The 16,738-nt window shown below is 42.7% G+C and overlaps 1 protein-coding gene across 1 annotated transcript; it reads right to left on the bottom strand.

Annotated features, from left to right (window-relative positions):
- Nucleotides 1–12,315: 12,315 nt before the first annotated feature.
- LOC126474551 (cuticle protein 16.5-like) lies at nt 12,316–15,277 on the bottom strand. Its single transcript, XM_050102025.1, has 2 exons — nt 15,260–15,277; nt 12,316–12,591 (listed from the first exon to the last, which is right to left on the bottom strand). The coding sequence occupies exons 1-2, from the start codon at nt 15,266–15,268 to the stop codon at nt 12,316–12,318; spliced, it is 285 nt and encodes a 94-aa protein (XP_049957982.1). The 5' UTR covers nt 15,269–15,277.
- Nucleotides 15,278–16,738: the final 1,461 nt, after the last annotated feature.

The following is a 16,738-nucleotide window of genomic DNA, read 5'->3' as shown; positions in this document are numbered from 1 at the left end:
CTGTAACCTTCGCCGCATCTGTCATGCGTTAGTGAACATATTTGAAAATTTTGGAATTAGTTGAGTATCTAAATTTATGAGTCTAAAAAGGTAGAAATAATAATTTTTAAAACTGTTTAGCTTCATGATTGAACTGTAATCGAACCCATACAGTTTCTACACCCCCAAGAGAATTTCATTTAACCCCTTAAAGAGCAATTACTCCAGGCTGGGAACCAATGTACCGGAGTGAGGTGTTGGTGAACAAAATCCATCCATGAAATGTATTCGCAGTTGCGAATGCAACCATAAGCTGTACAAGAGAGTGATGACAATGAAAATTTGTGCTACACTGAGAGACGAACCCGGATTTGCCGCTTTTCGCGAGTAGTCGCCTTAAACGGTTTGGTTATCCGTGCGCGACTCAAGGCCCGATGTAAACTGACATATTTCGTCGTTTCTGGGTCACAACCTGTACTCGTATAAACCACATGTGATTCCCGTACAGGGGCAGAAATTTAATTCAAAGTCGCTGCCTGGTTTCGGGGGATAAATACGGTATTGCAGTTCCTGTGTTATTAAAAACAACGATGCTGTGTTTCTGTGGAGATGCACACATGTTCGAAAGAAAATAGCATCGTTCTTCTTAACAACATAGTCACTGCAATATCGTATATTCATCCGTACATGTTTATCAAATGGCAGTTTGAAAAGGCGAATAGTTTTCGTTGCATGGTTTTTTATCGTAGCCGAATCGTGTGCGTTTCCTTGCACTGGATTCAGTGGGCAGCAGGAATTGATACACAATTTGAAAAAAAAAGTGGTAATTAAATGTTCTGCTTAACGTTGTTAATTTGATCCTCAGCTGGTTCTTCGATTGTCACGCAGCCATCAGCTAGTGATTGTACCAGCCATAGGTGCAGTGACGGAGATACTGAAGATGCATAAAATACAAAGTGTTTACAAAGTTGTTTCATCTCACACAAAAATCTTTACATTTAACAATAAGGTGGCTAATGTGATTGTTATGACTGTCACACATCGATTTGGGCTCGTTCTGAATGGAATGTATATGAAGGCGTATATGCTATTATCCACAAAGTACATTTGCTCGGGTGTGGTATTTATTTTATTTATTGCTACTTCATCCCTCTGCTGGGGGTGTGCTGGGGACGCTGTCAGTGGTACAGGCAATCCGCTCTTCAGCTACCTGAAAACAAAAAATAAATAAGATGAAACAAGAAAACAAAAAACAAACAAGAGACTAGTAGGGAAGTTGTTTATCTTGAATTGAAAACCTTTTAGAGGTGAAAAATAAAATAGAAGCTTTTACATTTATGAGAGATTTGACTTCTTAGTCTGGTAGCGAAAAACAATAATACTACAAGCTAAAATTAAATACAGAAAGCACACAGTTAAAAACGTTTAAAGCATCTTGCTGATACGCTGATAGTTATAAGAAGCTCTTTTCTGTCACTGATAACCACATGGACCTGCCCTCACATAGGCAGTCTGTTGTTGAAGGGCAAAAGGTTGGCTGGTGAGGAAGATAAGAACGTGGTGGTATAAGGATGGAAGACTGATGCATAGCGGTGTTGGGGCAGGAGCCACTGTGGGGACAGAAGAGGATATGGAGTAGAGGGGGGCAACTGGTGATGCTAATAGTAGGTGAGGAAAGGGGCTGGTGATAGAAAGACAGCTGGGGAAAAAGTGGGAGTAACGGTAAGTGGGGAGGAGAAGGAGAGGAAGACCTGATGATGCAGCATGGGTGAATTAGAGTTGGTAGGATGGCTGAATGACAGGGCAGGGTTCATGATCTGGGAAGGGGAGATAGTTGGAGATTCTTTGGGAGGGTATGTGTAGCGTGTATAGGTGTAGGTGTACGATTGGTGGGATTTGTTGGTAAAGATGTTTCAGCATTTAAGGATTGGAAAGTAGAGAGGAGATAGGATATCTGTACGTGTTTCCTTTTTAATATTTTTACTATGTTCCATCAAGTATCTGGCAATATTCAGTCAACGTTTAACAAGTTTGTATTTTCGACAGTAGGAGTTAGTGATCCTCTTAATTCAAACGTAACTCTATTTCTCTTGAAGGTCTTCTGCGTGAAGGACATCTAAAGCTGATTAGAAAATCGATGAAAGTGCACAAAGTAGCACAGGACGAGAGGTATACAATAAATACGACGAGAGGCCGCCATCAAATACGCTGAGCCAGTCGCCAGGTGCCTCTCACGCCCTTGCAGCAGTCTCCAGATGGTGCTCATAAACTTGGACCTCTTCCTACTTCCCTACCACTTCCTTCATTGCGTCGTACGCCAACCGAGGGCGTTGGCAGCCGCTGTATGGATTGTTGTTACTTATGGACGACAGCGCGCAGGCGGTCACAAAAATTCTTCAGGCACCAAACATGATGTGGTGCAGATGCCCAGGCAGTTACGGAGCAGCTGTTACCGTAGGCTGCTCAGATCAGTGACTGCAACCCGCTCAGTATATTTTTTCGAAGACTACTTCCCGATTTAGCAGTCGCTAGTTGCCGAGAACCAGAACCAGTAATAGAATGTGTGCTTAATTACTGTCAGTTATTCGACAATAGCATAAAATTTTAAGAGGCAGCAAAGTTAACTAAATTTAGGACATCAAGTCCACTCATCAAACAGTATTACAGTTAAGTATAATTTTGCAACGCAGTGATAACAAATATTATTTGTTATTTCTTGTCGAGTTACTAAATTTCTGTTATAGGGACGCCCTGTCAAACAAGTGTTTATGTATCAAGCATGGAGTCAATCATCTTTAAGGAAGATTTTTCTGCTTTGGACTGAATTAATAATAGAGATCAGTTACTACATTCAAAATAGTTAGGATGTAAGATTAATAATTAACTATCTGACTATTTTCAACAAAATAACTCCACAGTTTTTGCATACTGACGAAACACAAGTACGAAAATAACCGGTTTAAAATTTATTTCATGTACTTCTTTTGAACTCAGAACGATACTTGAGGTCATCAACTTACGATACGAAACAGTAGTCATGGCAGTAATTAATGCGAAGAATATGAAGTCCGGAATATCTGCAGGAAAGTCTGTGGCACATGTAGTCTCGGATGCAAAAGAAGTTTCTATGTCATATTAAATAAAAGCTGTGACTGGAGAATAGTTTTCCATGTTCCTTAAACAATGAATGAAAACCAGTATGAAAACTGGACTAACTTGCAAAATAAATAAATAATCTTTCACCACACCAATGCATCTACTTACGAAGGAGTTTCAGAATGGGAAAACTGACATAGCACTCGTAGAAATACCATTTGTTGGAGAACCCACCCAATGTGTAGATTTGGTCAACTCAGATTTCAGCCTATCTTAGCATGTAATAAAGCTGCTGATAAAAAAAGGTTTTTGCGTGGTGATGAGGTACCACAGGTGTAGATGCATTATTTTTCCAAGAGGTCAGTGTTCTGCCTAGTGTGATACATCTCACCAAGCATTACGTCCTGGCGCCAACCCCGTCATCTCAGCCGGCCGAGTAGCCGAGCGGTTCTATGCGCTACAGAGCTTTGGAAGACTAGCGATCAAATAAGGCAGAAATGAGAGATAACATTCCTTGAGAATTTCTAAAATCTTTGGGGTAACTAGCAACCAGATGACTACTTGGTGCGTAATGGATTGGAGATATATCACCAGACTTTCAGGAAAACATTATACATAAAATCATGAAGACAGAAAGGACAGATAACTGCTAGAACTATAGCACAGTCAGCTTAACAGCTCATGCATCCAAACTGCTGACAAGAATAATATACAGAAGAATGGAAAAGAAAACTGAGGATCTATTAGAAGACGATCAGTTCAGCTCTGGGAAAGGTGAACGCAGTAGAAACGCATTTATGGTGTTATGTTTGATAATTGAATAAATATTTAAGAAAATTTTCTAGGTTGACAAATAATATGAACATATGGTTTTTGATCCTCCGTCAATATTATCTGATGCAGATCCCACACTGCAGAGTAATACTCCAGAATTGGGCGGACGAGCGTAGTGAAAGCAGTCTCTTTAGTAGACCTGTTGCACTTATAATGTGAAAGATGATCTAAGTCTCTGAAATCCCGATCTACGCCTGATTCCATGCCAACGTGGCATGTCTTACGTGGGACAGACTGTCGGGACAGTCGAGGAAAGAAGCAAGGAACATCAGCGACACCCACGACTAAAACAACGAAGCGCATCACCTATCGCCGAACACTGTCCCGTATATAATCATGAAATGAAATACGATGACTTTAGTATCGTGCAGCAAACGTCAAGTTTCTGGGACAGCATCACTGAGAAGTCTATTGAAATAAAAATCAGAGAGCATCTAATAGACAGAGACAGAAGTAGCCTTCTCTCCTCGAACAAGGTGGGTGCAGAGTTTATTGATGTCTCTGGTACGGAGTCTCACCAGGAAATGTCTACATTGCAGTCTCTAAGTGAAGTCACTGCACTAGGACCACCTCTCTACTGGCGTTTTGCAGAGATCTGTCCCTAAGATATTGTTCGGATCATGTTTAAATTATTTCGCAAGCTCTTCCTTAACTGTTGCGTATCACCCAAAATTATCACGACAGAAAGAGACATACACACAGCTGCCAAGAATCTGTTCCTAGAAGGTATTCTCTGCTTTCGCAAGTTTAATGTCTTTCATTAACTGTTGACGTTTGTGCACATATCCACTGGTCATATCTGCCTTGAAAAGCCCTTTACATCTGCTAACGGATGTTTTCGTTCCTGTGTGATGATATGTGCTCGGGTTCAAGAGCAGTGTGACACCTGTTCTCACCGGCCGGTGTGACCCAACGGTTCTAGGCGCTACAGTCTGGAACCGCGCGACCGCTATGGTCGCAGTTTCGAATCGCATCGGGCATGGATGTATGTGACGTCCTTAGGTTAGTTAGGTTTAAGTAGTTCTAAGTTCTAGGGAATTGATGACCTCACATGTTAAGTCCCATAGTGCTCAGAGCCATTTGAACCATTTGAACACCTGTTCTCACATGCCATACGGGCAGGGCAAATGACAAAGGCCGCCCCTGAGTTAGCAAATCCAAACTTCACATGTTTTTGCAGACTCCAGCTGTTGCGTCTGCACGGCATGCATAGTGTCTATTCTGGTCAACGTATTACCCACGTCATTATACATAAATAGGTCGCTTTCAGTTTGGTGGGATCTCGGAGCAACGTTTCAATCCTTGCATTGTGAACCTGTCACGCAGGGCCATCACACGAATGAAAGTGCAAAATATCGTAAAATTTCTGTCGAAGAATGAATTTATTTGCAAACGCACACTTGTCCTATGCTATGAATAATCTGATCTGTCAGACATTTCTCTCACATACAAAGAGACTTCCAGAAAATAGAAGACAGTTGTGGTGTAGAATGAGGTATAGAGTTAGTGACCTTCGAATAGATCTCCCACCATAAGTCTCCTAACGAACACCGGATGCGCACGCCCGTGATATAAACCACAGCTTGCGCCGCAAAGTTCATCAGACTGTGTGTTGCACTGTTCAACAATCGAGCTCTGTGTCTTTATTATAATTCTCACATTCGTAATTGCACGGAAAATTTATCAGTTTAGCACGGGTGCATCTGAGCAAAAGTTTCTTTATTACTTACCAAATATTAATCTTTTATATTTTAGGTAATTGAAGCGTGTCGCTATGGTGGTCAGTAAAACAAACTTTTACGGATAATAAGAGTTGATATCGTTTTTCAGCGCAAAAATGTTTTTCGAACACTGTTAGTAAATTAAAATGCAGCAAATTAGTCAGCAGAGTTAACAGTTTACTTCAATGTTTACTACAATTCATTTACTTTTCAAGATATTTGCATTATAAATAGTAAAAAATGTTCTGTCACTATCATCCCTTCAGATGTCATAAAAGAGACTGACCAGTTCGTATTTTTAACACCTTCTCTATCTCAGTAGTTTAACATGTATTACCAGGGCTCACCAAGATTTCAACTCGCGGGCCATGCCCAGGCCCAAATGTCAAAGCTCTCAGCCTCGCTTCACATTTCCCGCCCACCACACGGCGATGTCTGTGCGAGAGGAGGGGGAAGAGGGGAAAACAACGAACGCACCGCATTTAAATGGTAGTACAAAAGTATTGCATACAACTTGGTTTTACATTTCACATTTGTCAACAACAGAGATCACGAACAAAACAAGTTTCTCGTAGTAATTAATTTTTTTTGGCGCACTGAAGACACAATATAATCTTTATCTTTTACAAATTGTCGGTGTATGGACAGACGCAGACAATTTCAGAGTTTCTAACTCAATTTCCGTGTAATTGTGACTTATTTAATTTTATAATTGGAAAGAAGTTCTTTCACAAAATACATCTATCAAAACATTATAGCACTTTTGCAACATCATTATGGAGACTTGGGAAATATACACGAGAAAAGCAACAAAGACGGCCTGGACGGTTTCAGTGTAACATGATTTGGTTCAAATGGCTGAGCACTATGGGACTTAACAGCTGTGGTCATCAGTCCCCTAGAACTTAGAACTACTTAAACCTAACTAACCTAAGGACATCACACACATCCATGCCCGAGGCAGGATTCGAACCTGCGACCGTAGCAGTCGCGCGGTTCCGGACTGCGCGCCTAGAACCGCGAGACCACCTCGGCCGGCTAAAATGATTTGTATTTAAAAGTTGCACAGGAACTGTTTCAACTGAAACCTAAAATGGTCTCAAAAACGGCTCGAAAAGAGATGTCAGATGACAGTGTCGTTGCAGTTCTCGTTAGACCACAATGAATTTTTCAAACCTCGCCCTTTCCCTAAAGCTAGTGAGCTTAGGGAACTGGATTGTGTCTGTCATATTTTCTTATTAATTGCATGTCCATCAAATCCGAAGGAAGTTACCTTGGAATGTCTTACTGTGGGCAGTGTGTGGTGTGGGCAGTCCACTCAAAATGCGAAGTCTGCGATCCATTCTGTCCACTCACCGACCGCCGCCCCACACCGAACCCAGGGTTATTGTGCGGTTCGGCCCCCAGTGGACCCCCCGGGGACGTCTCACACCAGACGAGTGTAAATCCAATGTTTGCGTGGTAGAGTAATTACGGTGTACGTGGAGAAAGTGTTTCCGCAGCAATCGCCGACATGGTGTAACTGAGGGGGAACCAGCCCGCCTTCGCCGAGGCAGATGGAAAACCGCCTTAAAAACCATCCACAGGCTGGCCGACAAACCGGACCTCGACACTAATCTGCCGGGCGGCTTCTTGCCCGGGACCGGCACGCCTTCCCGCCCGGAAATGAACTCACCATACTCTTCATTCATTTTCATTGAAAACTGTTGCAACTGAAAATTCAATAATGGGTGCGACTTCAGAAAATTTACTATTTGTACCAACAATTTCTTCAAGTGCTCCACATCTGCAACTTTAGCATAAAGTGCTTCTTGATGTACAGCGCAATGAATCCGATCTGTCCGTCGTTGTAATTTTTTGCTCTTTTATTGTCATCTAAAAGTTTAGATTCATTTAGCATGATTCTATAATGTCGTTTTGTAGCAAATAAGCAGTACCCATCGCTTATGCGAAGTGAGAATTCTCATCCATCTCTTCTGACATTCCCATTCATTTTAAAGGATTGTGACGATGATCGCTAGACTGCCTCTTTTTGTGCAAACAGCCACTGGACCTGTGAACGTCCTTCATATCACGAGCAAACAACGCTGACACCACGATTCTGCCGAACTCAGAGAGTTGTGTCGACCGCAAAATGCCGCACAGTAGTATTAAATGAATGTTCTTCCGAGAAGGACCGAAAAAACCGAATGGCAGGCCGGGTCTTGGTTCACACTCGCTGCACGGGTGGAGTCGGCACGCCATGCTCGGCCCTGCTTATTACTAACACACAGTTTTTTCCATAAAGCATTTCACTATATTAATTTTCCGATTACACTCACTGAAAACTAAAAATAAATTCAAAATAGTGGCTCCAGATGCTAAAAAGACTTTTATTATGTCCATGCCCATATACAGCTTTTACATCAGACCGTTATCATTGTTTCTGAAAAGGGCATAATTAAAGGCCGAAACCGGTCGTAGACTTATTAAACTTCACGTTTATCATAACCAACTTTACACTGAATAAAAATACAGTATACTCATCACCATTTATCTTCACCTTTCTTCTCGTATAAATGGTTTGTGGCTTGTGTCCTTCGACTGTTCCATATCGATTCTTCTGCAATATCCCGTTTGTGGCTGGTACCTCAAAGGTCTTCCATGAAGTAATATCTCTGTTTGCAACTCCTTGAAAGCCACCAAAATATGCATGACTATCTGTAACTGTAGCTGCAGTCGTCCAGTTACTACCTCCAAAAACAAAACATACAAGAACAGAAAACTCAAGTTGACATCCTCTTAAATACATTATGTCCTCGTATAATATGTTTTTTATTGGTAGAACCAGCTACATCTGTTGCAAATGCTATCAGACTCCTGTGAACAAGGAAGAGTGCTCGATATCTTCTATAGTGTCGCCTCGACACTGCAGAGGTATGCAGTGAATCTGAAAATGGCCTAACTGAATGCGGAAACCGGTCGTGATGTTAATGAAGTTCCTGTTAGTAGCTGATGAAACAGATCTTCAGTAATGGAATAAAGAGTTGCTGAATGAAACGGATGTGGAAGAGCCGATACTGAAAATACACTCCTGGAAATGGAAAAAAGAACACATTGACACCGGTGTGTCAGACCCACCATACTTGCTCCGGACACTGCGAGAGGGCTCTACAAGCAATGATCACACGCACGGCACAGCGGACACACCAGGAACCGCGGTGTTGGCCGTCGAAGGGCGCTAGCTGCGCAGCATTTGTGCACCGCCGCCGTCAGTGTCAGCCAGTTTGTCGTGGCATACGGAGCTCCATCGCAGTCTTTAACACTGGTAGCATGCCGCGACAGCGTGGACGTGAACCGTATGTGCAGTTGACGGACTTTGAGCGAGGGCGTATAGTGGGCATGCGGGAGGCCGGGTGGACGTACCGCCGAATTGCTCAACACGTGGGGCGTGAGGTCTCCACAGTACATCGATGTTGTCACCAGTGGTCGGCGGAAGGTGCACGTGCCCGTCGACCTGGGACCGGACCGCAGCGACGCACGGATGCACGCCAAGACCGTAGGATCCTACGCAGTGCCGTAGGGGACCGCACCGCCACTTCCCAGCAAATTAGGGACGCTGTTGCTCCTGGGGTATCGGCGAGAACCATTCGCAACCGTCTCCATGAAGCTGGGCTACGGTCCCGCACACCGTTAGGCTGTCTTCCGCTCACGCCCCAACATCGTGCAGCCCGCCTCCAGTGGTGTCGCGACAGGCGTGAATGGAGGGACGAATGGAGACGTGTCGTCTTCAGCGATGAGAGTTGCTTCTGCCTTGGTGCCAATGATGGTCGTATGCGTGTTTGGCGCCTTGCAGGTGAGCGCCACAATCAGGACTGCATACGACCGAGGCACACAGGGCCAACACCCGGCATCATGGTGTGGGGAGCGATCTCCTACACTGGCCGTACACCACTGGTGATCGTCGAGGGGACACTGAATAGTGCACGGTACATCCAAACCGTCATCGAACCCATCGTTCTACCATTCCTAGACCGGCAAGGGAACTTGCTGTTCCAACAGGACAATGCACGTCCGCATGTATCCCGTGCCACCCAACGTGCTCTAGAAGGTGTACGTCAACTACCCTGGCCAGCAAGATCTCCGGATCTGTCCCCCATTGAGCATGTTTGGGACTGGATGAAGCGTCGTCTCACGCGGTCTGCATGTCCAGCACGAACGCTGGTCCAACTGAGGCGCCAGGTGGAAATGGCATGGCAAGCCGTTCCACAGGACTACATCCAGCATCTCTACGATCGTCTCCATGGGAGAATAGCAGCCTGCATTGCTGCGAAAGGTGGATATACACTGTACTAGTGCCGACATTGTGCATGCTCTGTTGCCTGAGTCTATGTGCCTGTGGTTCTGTCAGTGTGATCATGTGATGTATCTGACCCCAGGAATGTGTCAATAAAGTTTCCCCTTCCTGGGACAATGAATTCACGGTGTTCTTATTTCAATTTCCAGGAGTGTATAATCCAAGGAAGCTCTTATGACGGGTAATATAAATTGTGGAGGGTAATTAGATAAATGAGACAAAGGTATTTCCTTCTCATAAGTGATAACCCTTCTCACTAAGAGGATTCATACATGTAGTTCTCACTGGACTGGGATATTTCTCTGCCAGGTTTTCAGTGGATGTGTTCAGTGTTCGTTGTAGGCTCTCTTTATATGAGAAATACTGCAGCCATATAGGTCTAGGAGTATACATGTCAGGTATCAAGTACTTCTCAGAGGATGACCTTTAGAAATATGAATATAGGACTATGAAACTCACGTCCTAGTCTAGAACCAACTTTTGCTACAGAAAGGAGGACAACTGACTGTCTTCCTCACAAAAGGGTCACAACGTAATTTTCACCATGAATCTCACTAACGCAGGGCCTCTTTTGAAGAAATCCCTGTGGTTGCTTTAAACAAGACATCTGAATAATTTCCCTTAAATTAGAAAGCAAACAGTGGCTAATTATTGCTAGTATGTCAAAAACACTGTTAAAACCATTACTTAATGAAATAAAAAATGTGTTACCTATAAAACAATAAGCTGCCCAGCTAACATATGGACATCCGCAGGCAGGCACCTTTAGCGAACTCTGTGCGTTAATTAACGGCTTATAAGTGATGAGCCTCTCGGGAGGGCGAGGGAGTTTGTATATACCAGCATTTACCATTATATCAATGATTTCTTTTTTTTTTGAGTCATCAGCCTTCCGAATGGGTTGATGCGGATCGCCACGAATTCGTCTCCTGTACCAATCTCTTCATATCAGAGTAGCACTAGCAACTTAAGTTCTCACTTACTTGCTACATGTATTACAGTCTGTCTTTCTATACAGTTTTTACACTCCACAGCTCCCTCCAGCACCATAGAAGTCATTCCTTGATGTGTCTTAACAGAAATCCTATCTTTAATGTCCCTTCACTTTATCGATGTTTCCCACACCGTCCTTTCCTCTCTGATTCTCCGCAGAACCTCCTCATTTGTTACCTTATCAGTCCACCTAATTTTCGATATTCGTCTGTAGCGCCACATCTCAAATGCTTCGATTCTCTTCTGTTTCTGTTTTCACACATCCATGCGTCTCTGCCATATAATTCTATACTCTAAACACACATTGTCAAAAATTGATTCCTTAAATTAAGGCCTGTGTTTCATACTAGTAGACTTGTCTTGACCGGGAATGCCCTTTCCGCCAGTGCTAACCCGCTTTTTATGTCCTCCGTGCTCCGTCCGTCATGTTTGCTGCCTAGGTAGCAGAATTGCTTACATTCATCTACTTTGTGACCATCAGTCCTGATGTTAAGTTTCTCCCTGTTCTTATTTCTGCATCTTCTCATTGCCTTCGTCCATATTCTGTACTCTTTAGGCTGTTCATTGCATCAGTGAATAATGTAATTCTTCTTTGCTTTCACTGATGATAGCAATGTCATCAGCGAATCATATCATTGATATACTTTCACCTTGTAATTCCACTGCCGAACCTTTCTATTATTTCCATCATTGCTTCTTTGATGTGCAGACTGAACAGTAGGAGAGTAAGACTACATCCCTGTCTTGCACCCTTTTTAATATGAACACTTCGTTATTGGTCTTCCACTCTTATGCAGCCGTACCAAACATTCATCTTACCCTATTAGTGCAGAAAAATGTGTTTCACAGTACATACTGACATTCCATGACATTGCACACTTATACTTTTTTTTTTAGTTTTGTATCTTTGATAAGGACATTTATCAACACATCTTGCGATTCTGGTATCATTAGTAATCATACACTTTCGGCTTTAAAGGATTGGTACCACTTTGCATACCGAGAAGGAAACGCTTGCACTCTTAATTTGTCTATCGATGTCAACATAATCACTTAAGTCAATTTATATGTAGTATGTTGTTCCGTGGATTTTTCTGTAGAAAATTTGTTTGAGCCCAGTTGTTTTAAGGAAGCTGCAGAAAGAGAATTTTTCTAGTATTGTACATTCCTCATTTCGTGATCGCTTGTGGGCATAACAGCATCTTATCGAAATGTGTTCTTAGTTTCATTCTGAAAAGTGATGAACAGGAAAGAAAAAAAAGGATTATTTTTTAAACTTAGAAACAGATACCTTTAAAGTGAAGTGATTTATTTTTTATTATTTACATTTTCACACAGTGAATTGGCTGTAATTCATCAGCCGAGTATGGCCGGAGCAGCGTGGTATGCAGCAGCAACGACGGGGGCTGCGTGGTAGGCGGCGGCGACGACTGGGGTGGCGGGGCCCACGGCGAGTCCGTTGAAGTTCTGCGCGATGTACTGCGAGCTGTGCGCCGTCACGACGGCCGGCGCGGGGGCGGCGTAGGCTGCGGGGGCGGCGGCCACCAGCGGAGCAGAGTAGGCCAGGGGGGCGAGGCCGGCTTTGGGGGCGGCGCTCACACAGCAGGCAGCTGCGGTCAGGACCAGCACGATCTGTAGGGAGAGCAGAGTCTATGTGAGGAGCCATGTAAACATGTTAACATGGAGATGTTAACAACTGCTGATTCTGTCGCTGTTTTTCAACTGATGTATACCATTAGTGCAGCAGTTAACTGACAGGTACTATTGAATGAGTTATAATAGCATTATGGGTAATCATTGTCCAGAGAGTGCAACTACGCAGCAAGACAGACTCCTTCCTTCAGTTTTTGGTGCAGTGGAAACGTTTTGTACATGTCAATACCAGAACTCTCTGCAGACTAATGAAATGTGACATGAAAGTGGAATTTACTGGGATCCATTGTTCAAAATTTGTACAATTTAAAACAAAAAACGCTCATATGTATGTAAACTGATTGTAAAAGGGGAAAAATAAACTTTTACCACCTTCCAATGACCATCATCATCATCTTCTCTTTAGTATTTCTCCTTCCTTCCGTCCTTCCTTCAGTCTGTTCTGGTAATCTAAATCTTTTACTTCTTGCTCTTCCTCTACCAAACAACTTCTTCACATTGATTACCTCTATACCGTTGTCAAACGTTTTTCTTAGATATGACCACTCAAATTCGACATGAACGTAATAAGGAATTTGCTTAATGTTCAGTAGACTAACATTTCGTACATTTCACAGTTCATTACTATACTCTTGGCGTTATTATTATTATTATTATTGTATACTGCTTATATACAATACAAACTGTATTGTCAATTCAGTAAGGTCTTGTTAGATGTACGAATGGACCTGAAAGCCCTAAACTTATCAGGTGAAATAAACAAATAACGCAGTATTGCGCAATGACGTATTAAACTAAAATACCGCTGAATCATATAAATGACCAGTAGTTTGATAAATACCACTTATCTTTGTTAAAAGACAGGGAGTCTCACCTCTTCAGCACATCGTAAATTGAAATGCGTATGTTGTTTGAGAATGGAAATGTCGTAACAAAATAAAATTTCTTGCAGATCAGTGTCTGTCAACTTTCCTGACACTCACATATGTAGTAAGTTTCAACAGATTGGAACAAATTGTTGGCACCCTTAATGCATGCTTTAATTGTACCAGTTCATGACACAAGGAAGTGAACGAGAAGTATGGTACTGCACAACACTGTTTAGCAATTGTTAGTTTACCATAATAATTAACTGCTGACAGATCATCTCGTATCAGTGTTGGGATACTGTACCTGATAGTCACCTATACGGGCGGGTTTGCACAAATCTACGTTAAACTTGTGTATATATGATATTTGAAACGAATGGTAACTTTTTAGTCTCAGTTGCTGGACTGTCTTCCAATTAGCTCACCGTTGTGATTAAGATAATAACAATAAATTCGTGTTGCTTGATGATGTGGTGCAAGTCTCTCAATGCGATACAACTTCCGTGAATAGCATGTCCCTAATCTACTTATTTATTCAACCAGGGAAAGAGCGCCTACACTTTAATGTTGAATCCAAACTACGTGTCATTTCAGACAAATCTACACATCACTGAGAGGTGAATGCTAGTGTAAGAGGCAAACTGAGAAACCAGTGGACCGATCAGAATTCGATGCGCCGACATTTCGATTGCACGAGCGCGTTTTCCCGCTAGACTCTCAGGCCCGACGTGGTTAGGGATTGGATGAGAAGATGAGCGCAACACAAAGATAACAAATTTTTTGTTTCCTGACGATATAAAACGTAACACTGTAACTGTGCGTATCGGAATACAGATATTCAATCTCGTTATTGTCTTAGATACGGACTGGGTATAAACATTTGTGGTACATGTTTTGTCACAGTTCCACCATAATTAAAATCACTGCGTTACGCTCTCTGAAATAAATGCTATATACTATCGGTTTTGACTTGTCTGTCAGGTTGGACTAAAGTCTGTGTATGTCTTTATAGGACGTCAAAACAAAGGCTTACGAATAGTAAGAAATTAGTTATTTTACTACAGCGATTCACTGTAGTACTGGGAAAGCTCTTCTACATCATACCTGGGAAACAGAAGTATTTTCTTTTTGTTTCATCTCCGGTTTTATCTGGAACCGCACATTATCATCATAAGCACGAATCACCTTTCTCGCATCTACAGCAGATGAAATGTGATGCAGTTCCCAGCAAAATGTGACCTTTCGATCTGACTAGTCACTGGTGGTCTGTTTAATAACTCAGACTAATTCTCACACGATAGCGCGAGACTGTGTCGACTCATTTCCGAACCTCTGCTTCAGAAAATAATCTGAAAGAGTCCCCACAGCAGAGCTCAAAAATACCGCTTCAGTAGCAAGCGGAATTACCTCTAGAGTTATCCATTATCACTGATTCCTAGCGGTGATATGCAAGTTGATAGCTACACTCGTTTTACATTTTCTGCTAGTCTGGTTCCGTCACTACCAGACGCTACACTGTATATGCCTGCAGATGCCTCCATTACCTCGCAGATTTTCCAATGACGAGCAAAGGTGAAAACAGGTAACGAGAAACTGTGGACAACCAAATGTCCTTCGACGCACACGATTAGATAAGAATGATTTAACTTCTGGCGTTCTTGCTATCAGTAATACCACTGCAGTCGCGTCGATATGGTAGGTGGCAAATCCGAGATCCGATACATCTTAAAATCGTCATGCAGTGGCCACATCTCGGGTAATTCTACGACGGCTCTCACCTTGATCATGTTGTTGGATGAGCTGCACGGAGACACACCAGCTCGAGCGCCGGGCCGCCGTTTATATAGGCGCTGGGAGGCGGCCAGCCACGCGGCCTTGCGACAGACGATGGCCACGCAACAAGTGGAGCGCTGCAACACCTAACCGTCGAGCCAGGAGCTTCTACAGTAGGGTGTCTCACTGTCTCTTGTCCAGATACGGTACGTCCAAAGTTTGATCTATATTACATTAAACATACTCTCTATCGTGAAGAATATGCCAGTTCAAGCTTTTCTTTGTAAGGCAGTGCTTCCAAACCTTTCTGAAATCGTCATGCCTGAACGAGATCATGCAGAGCCAATACCCGCAACAGAGTTTAGCACGTGACTGAAATTTAGGTCAAATTAGATGAAAATGAAAAAGATTTCTTTAAAGTTCAACAAACAAAATTTATTTGTTTTTGTGCGTGTTACCTGAAATCAAAAAATAATGAATGTCAGTGAGATGCTTGGTACTGCTTACTTGTGACAATCTTCTTTGTATTCGGTTTGGTCGTGTCAAATGTACGTCGTAAATCATGTTCGAAGTTCAGTCGGTTGCCGGTTCTGGCGCTGCAGTCCGGAACCGCGGGACTGCTACGGTCGCAGGTTCGAATCCTGCCTCGGGCATGGGTGTGTGTGATGTCCTTAGGTTAGTTAGATTTAAGTAGTTCTAAGTTCTAGGGGACTTATGACCTAAGATGTTGAGTCCCATAGTGCTCAGAGCCAGTCGGTTGCTTGTTTTTGTTAGCATTGCCACCATAGTCGTAAATCTGCCGATACGTTGTGCCGAAAAGGATCAGTATTTCAAGACTTTTTCTGATAAAATGGATGCTCGCCACCAATAGACATATTTCTGTGAAAGAGCTTTTTTCAAATATAAAACTAGATAATCCACGATTACGTGGAGATTGAGTGCGAAACTCTGTGACATTGTCTGCGTCCCTCCATATGCCGACAGTTTGTACCAGATAAAAATTATATTGTACTTCAGCGAGCCAAAAATAATTAATATGATGGAGACGCCTTTCCCCATCCATGATTTCTTCCCTTATCTAGCGACCCACTTCAGTAATTATGTCACCTAATACCAAGGATGATTTTGGTGCTTTGGCATTTTGGTTCTTTGTATGAATTTTGTATTGTATTAGTATCCCAACATGCTGCTCCTGCCCCCGTTTTTGCTCTCCTGTTATCCTTTCTTTCCTTTCCCTAGTGGCCCTAACCGCACCATGTATGCGTCTACCATCGCCATCAGTTTTCGGAATATCAAACTGTATTCAACTTCAGCCTTGCACAGGTAAAACTACAACCTGCGAGGAACACTGGTAGTTTTATCTTGTGATGCCAAAATATTCATCACATTTCCTGACAAACAAAGCTTAAGCGTACTTGTTTGTACAAAAGAATGTCCAAGATGTGCCACTTTGGAAATAAATATATTATCTGTTATTTTGGCGC

Source organism: Schistocerca serialis, chromosome 4 (genome assembly GCF_023864345.2).
Source record: "Schistocerca serialis cubense isolate TAMUIC-IGC-003099 chromosome 4, iqSchSeri2.2, whole genome shotgun sequence".
Lineage (NCBI taxonomy): Eukaryota > Metazoa > Arthropoda > Insecta > Orthoptera > Acrididae > Schistocerca > Schistocerca serialis.
Note: the sequence above shows the minus strand (reverse complement) of the source record. Positions and strands in the feature narration are given on the sequence as shown.